The sequence below is a fragment of the Limulus polyphemus genome, unplaced genomic scaffold, assembly GCF_000517525.1.
Source record: "Limulus polyphemus unplaced genomic scaffold, Limulus_polyphemus-2.1.2 Scaffold2562, whole genome shotgun sequence".
Taxonomy (NCBI): domain Eukaryota; kingdom Metazoa; phylum Arthropoda; class Merostomata; order Xiphosura; family Limulidae; genus Limulus; species Limulus polyphemus.
Genome location: NW_013668172.1, coordinates 121386 through 126941, shown reverse-complemented (window position 1 = coordinate 126941; position 5556 = coordinate 121386). Strand labels below are relative to the sequence as shown.

The window sequence follows — 5556 nt, the reverse complement described above, 5'->3', positions numbered from 1 at the left end:
AGACCTTACTTAGAATAACCCTACCCGTACGGTGGGAGTGTAAGTAAGACACTTTTAGGTTTTTTAGTTATACATATTTAATTTAACTAAACAAAAAAAATCATAAATTACTATATCGATACCATAGAATTCCACTATAATTTATCAAGTGTAGTTGGCCAGGTGGTCAGGGTGCTCGACTCGTAATCCGAGGGTCACGGGTTCGAATCCCCGTCACACCAAACATGCTCGCCCTTTCAGCCGTGGGGGCATTATAATGTGATGGTCAATCACACTATTCGTTGGTAAAAGAGTAGCCCAAGAGTTGGCGGTGGGTGGTGATGACTAGCTGCCTTCTCTCTAGTCTTACACTGCTATATTAGGGATGGCTAGAGCAGATAGCCCTCGTGTAGCTTTGTGCAAATTTCAAAAACAAAGAATCAAGTGTAGTAACTAAGCTGTATATGGTTCTAAAAAAATATGAAATTTCGAGCTCACTAAAGACTTACCTCATCGTATGAAATCTTGTGTGAAAAGAATGAAATTAGCACAATAACACATCAAAATGGCTGAGAAAACCACTAGGGGGACATTCTGAGTTTTTGATTGGTTATTCGTGTCATATACATAAAAGTAAGTGTATATAAGGGGCCGTTTCCAAACGTGGAAATAGGTGGGTGGAGGGGCCACTGTGGTTCAGTAGAGGAGCGATATCTTAGGAAATAGAAAATATAAGATGTTCTTATTTTATATTCTAGCTTATCAATATCGGTAGTTTCAGTTCCTAATTCGTACGAAGCTGTATATTTTGTGTTTTGACATGACAAACATCTAATTTGAACCAGTGATGCATTCAATATACCACATGACATACAAAAATTGATGTTTGTCTGTGTTTTTTAATATTTATTTTTAAATTAATAAATTAACTAATGTATAATACTAAAATTTGAATTTTAATCTACAATTTGACACCAAACTTGTTAACATAGATTCGTAAAATAGTAGTTCAATAAAATTTTGAATGCAAGTCGACAAACGTGATGACATGGCCTTTGACACGTGACACGTTAAGATAGGGTTAAGCTAGGCCTTTGTTACAATGGGAATTTGTCAGGAGTCGGTGCTTGAGCCTTTGCTCTTTCGTATTTACTTGAATAATAATGATAGGACCATAATTAGTAAAGTTTTTATGATATTAAACTAATGGGTTTTTCTAGCTGTATTGAGGATGTTGAAGTATTACAGAATGACTTGGATAATTTTTCTAGTTTGTCAAGTATTTGTCAAATGACTTGATTATATTTAGTACAATAAAGCTTACTTAGGTTATGATTATTTGGATGACGTGTAATACAGATGGGAACACACCCAATGGCATGACTGACGAAAAGGATCATGGCATACTGGTGAATTAAGTCACTTGCATCATTTATTTGTAGACATAAATTATAACAGAAAAGAGGTAATTATTTCTATACAAGTTGCCAATTAGGACATACTTTGAATACTGATGTTCTGATCTAAGAAAGGATATTGAATTATTGGAAAAGAGTTTAAGAAAGGCTACTTAGGATGATCTCAGGGATAGAAGAGTTATCTTATAGTGATAGGTTAAGAACTCTCATCTCGTTTTTTGTTGTTTTTTTCATCTGCAAAGATAAGGTTAGTGATAATCTTACTGAAGTTTATAAGACTGTCTGGAGGATCAATAGGATATAGGTCTCTGATTTCTTTCTACTATATTCTGAAGACAATAGGACAAGATCACACAAGTTTAAAATTTGGAAAAGACAATCTATGCTTTATTTAGTATAGTTTTATTTTTCTAACAAGTTAATTGCCTTATTGAATGAATTGCCATCACTATAGTGAAGGACAACACTTTATACGGTGTTTAAAAGAGGAATTAATCATTTCTTGAAAAACTATGAAGTGTGGGTTCAAATTTTACTGTTTGTGAAGGGTAGGTGTGCAGGGACAATCTTGAAGGACTAAATGATACCTAGTTATACATATAATGTTACATGAAGAATCAAGCCATGGCTTTTATGATTGTTTCTTTTCAACAAGCACCCAAGAAGTCCTGATTAGTTGCATATCAGCTGATGTTAACCATTTAGGAACCTTAAAAGAAATCAGTGCTCAAGCAACTGCTCTTACTAGTGGGAGTTACTGAGCATCCTGGTGATTATATTGTTGAAGTATACACCAAATATTAGTATTTGGGTAATATTATTGAAAGGTCAGATGAACATAATGATTTATTTAGTAAATGTATAAGGCCAAAGAAATTGTAAGGTACATTTTGTTGAGAAAAAAAAAAGATTAAGCTCGACACTGAATTGAACATCTTTTCAAAATTTCTGCACCAACACCATTTACACATAGTGGGATACAATAAAGAATTAAATTTGGAAATTTATAAATAAGTTTAATGTTACTTCATTTCGCAGATCACATGAGATGAAACAGGATCTTTCCACAAATGTAACCACACTAATGTTAAGCTCTTACTGTCAGTAAAATCGAAATTAACTGAACTGTAAAACAGAGTGCCAGAATATGAAAACAAATGAACTGTAAATAATCACATCTTTGGATCATTATTCAAATATGAAGGAATTATGGAGCAAAATAAAAAAATTACCACATGATAAACCTGGTTTATAGTAGTTATTTAGAAAGTTACATCTTAATACCACCATTTACACCACCATATCTGGTTCTTTGAAAATATATAATTTTACAATTGTACACTTTGCAGTAAGTTATATTAACTTCAAGTCCTGATGCTCAGTATGGATATAAAATAGTGAACTTGAAAAATTGTATGCTCTACAAACAAACCACATGGCTAGTGAAGCTATTTTAAACTTGGTCATGAGAATTGAAAACAAAAATCAAAGGATATCAATATCATTCCTCAAGTTCAGACAGACTTAAATAGAGTAAAATATTTTTGAAGTGCCAGAAATTAAACAAATTTATTTTTTGTATTTTTCTTAGCAATCAAGTGTCCTCCCCTAGAAAATCCAGAAAATGGGGCTGTTATATATAAGGAACGGACGTACAGGGCAAACGCACAGTATACTTGCAGTGAGGGTTTTTCATTAAATGGACCAGAAGAAAGAAGTTGCCAAGAAGACAGAAAATGGAGTGGTTCAGATCCATCTTGTACAGGTTAGTAGAATATAGATGTAAAACCAAAATTAGTTTTCTTTCTGATAAATTATATATTTTTAGTTGAAGAATAATTAGGATTAATGACTATTGGCTTCAGATAGGTATAGTTTCTTAGGTTTGCTGATGTTCTGTTTCAGTGTCTATTCGCATATGTTTAGCTTACAGTTAATTTTAGTGCACAACTTGAATGTGTATTAATTGAGGAACTTTCAACAATATCATTTTAGGACTGTTTGTTTTTGAGACTCAGAAAATTAGTAGTTAGTTCCCTAATCTAAACAAAATCAAACATTTAACTAAAATGTCCAGAGTATTAGAGAGAAGTGCAAAAATATATTTTTAACATCTACATCTTTATAAAGGTAATAACAGTGTATGCAAAATGAATGGAAGCCCACTTATTTTATAATGGACAAGTATTCTATTGATTCAATTTTTTAGATCGAACTTTTTCAAAATGTGATATATTTATTTGAATGTCTTAATTAAAACATGCTCATGTTCATTCTATGCAAAATAACTAATCCATTGTTCATTACCTGACTTCATTCAACTGATATATTCAACTGTTTAGCATCTCTAAACTTTGCTAGAGAAATTTCTGTCAGACAGACCACACTTAGTCTTCTATAGAATAAGAATTTTAACTCAAAAGTTTTCTCAGTGAGCACTTTTCCTAGAATGTTTTTTCTAAACAGAAGACTCTTGCAAGGGAGAATTGCTATTAGATTTTGCTTTCTAGCTAGAAACTTTTTTTTAGACAGAGCCTTCTTACTAGAGAAGTTACAAGGGAAAGTTTATCTGGCCTTGTTATAACTTGTGAGCAACTTTCAGGTGTTGAATGCACACCTGTATATCAATCTTAAAAATTTAAATAAAAATATAATTTATACTATTTTTCTACAAATTAATTCAGAACTTATAATTTATCAATATATCTCAAATGCACAGCTAAGCATGTGCATATATGAAATGTCTTCAATATAAAATCGTAAGTATAAAAATTATAAGTTCTTCAGTATGATAAATTTGGTTATGCCTAATTAAATTATGGCAGTACATTTATGGTACAGAATGACATTTTAACATTTAAAATGAACATGCCATATACTTGTAAAATGATGGTGTGGTACTATTAAATACTTTACCCTGAAAAGGGAAATTGAAAACACTTTGTTAGTTGACCTTGATAGCATAATGAGTTCATGAAAAAGTATCTTCATGTTTACCTTATATTAATAAATAATATTTTACAAAAAAAACTAATGAATTAATTGAAAGACATTTACAATATAATTATTTGAGCTAACAACAATGATTGTGTTTTCTCCCAATAAAATTAAAATATTAGTGAGTTTACTTCAGCTTTTCATTCATATGTAGTCCCAGACATTATGCACTCAAAGTTCATTCTTTCAGTCTCTTCTCCAGTTCTGATTCCTCTCTCCTCTTTTTTGAATTTAATTATCTTTTCCAGACAATTCCCATTGTTATCCCATTAATGAAGAATCTACAGAGATAGCCTGTCTTCATGGTTTCTCCTTCCAGAAAATATATTCCATGTTTTCTGTGTGTCTGTTATTCTATAAAATTTCCGTTTGTTTATTTGTATTAAATCTTTGCCATTTATATGGACACATCTGTAATGAGCTGGTTAGTTGTTCTTTCCACTCACTCGGAGTTTAGCATGTGGTATTCGATTGTGCCCAGGTCATTTATTTGTTAATTTGAACTTAAGCAATACTTCAAGCTTGTTACAGCTTTCCCATTCCCTTCAGGTTGTGTTATTCTTTTTTCTTTGAATAACCCTGTTTTTTGTTTCATACTTTTAGGTACCATTGGAGTACTTCAGCATTTTGTAATTTCATATCATAAATTATTCTTTTTCAATGGAGAGGTTGGAACCATACTTGTTGATTTGGGGCACATTTGATCTAGTCTGCCAGTGGAGCAAATTTTGTATGGATGTTGCTTTTATTGATTGCATAAAAAACCTTTCATCTTTGTTTAACAATATTTATTAGTTTTAAAAACATTACAGTCACTTCTCTGTGGCCACTAGTGCAATGTATCTCAGATCCAAGTTCACTTTTCATGTCCTTCAGTACATGGTTTAGAAAGTCAGTACCTTAAGATAAGTTGTTCAAAGACATTTTTTTATAGACTAGTTTTTAGCAACAGCTAAAAAAAACACACACTTCCCCCTGCAGTTGTAGAATCCTGTCACAACATTCATTAGTGTGTAGTTCATTTTGCTTGATGCTATCCTTAATTCTGAACTACCAGCTGGCAGCAGCCAATTTTACTTTATTATTAATTATTGTATATCTGTTGTGTGTGTGTGTGTGTGTTTGTATATATATATATATATATATATATATATATATATAT

The 5556-nt window shown here is 31.6% G+C and overlaps 1 protein-coding gene across 5 annotated transcripts in view; it reads left to right on the top strand.

Annotated features, from left to right (window-relative positions):
* LOC106467307 (protein lev-9-like) overlaps positions 1 to 5556 on the top strand; it is a 63062-nt gene that overhangs the window by 41405 nt on the left and 16101 nt on the right. For all 5 annotated transcript variants that reach the window (XM_013927648.2, XM_013927647.2, XM_022395470.1 and 2 more), the window contains exon 4: positions 2989 to 3162. In XM_013927648.2, the coding sequence (XP_013783102.1) occupies positions 2989 to 3162 (174 nt within the window). The remainder of the gene's footprint in view (positions 1 to 2988; positions 3163 to 5556) is intronic.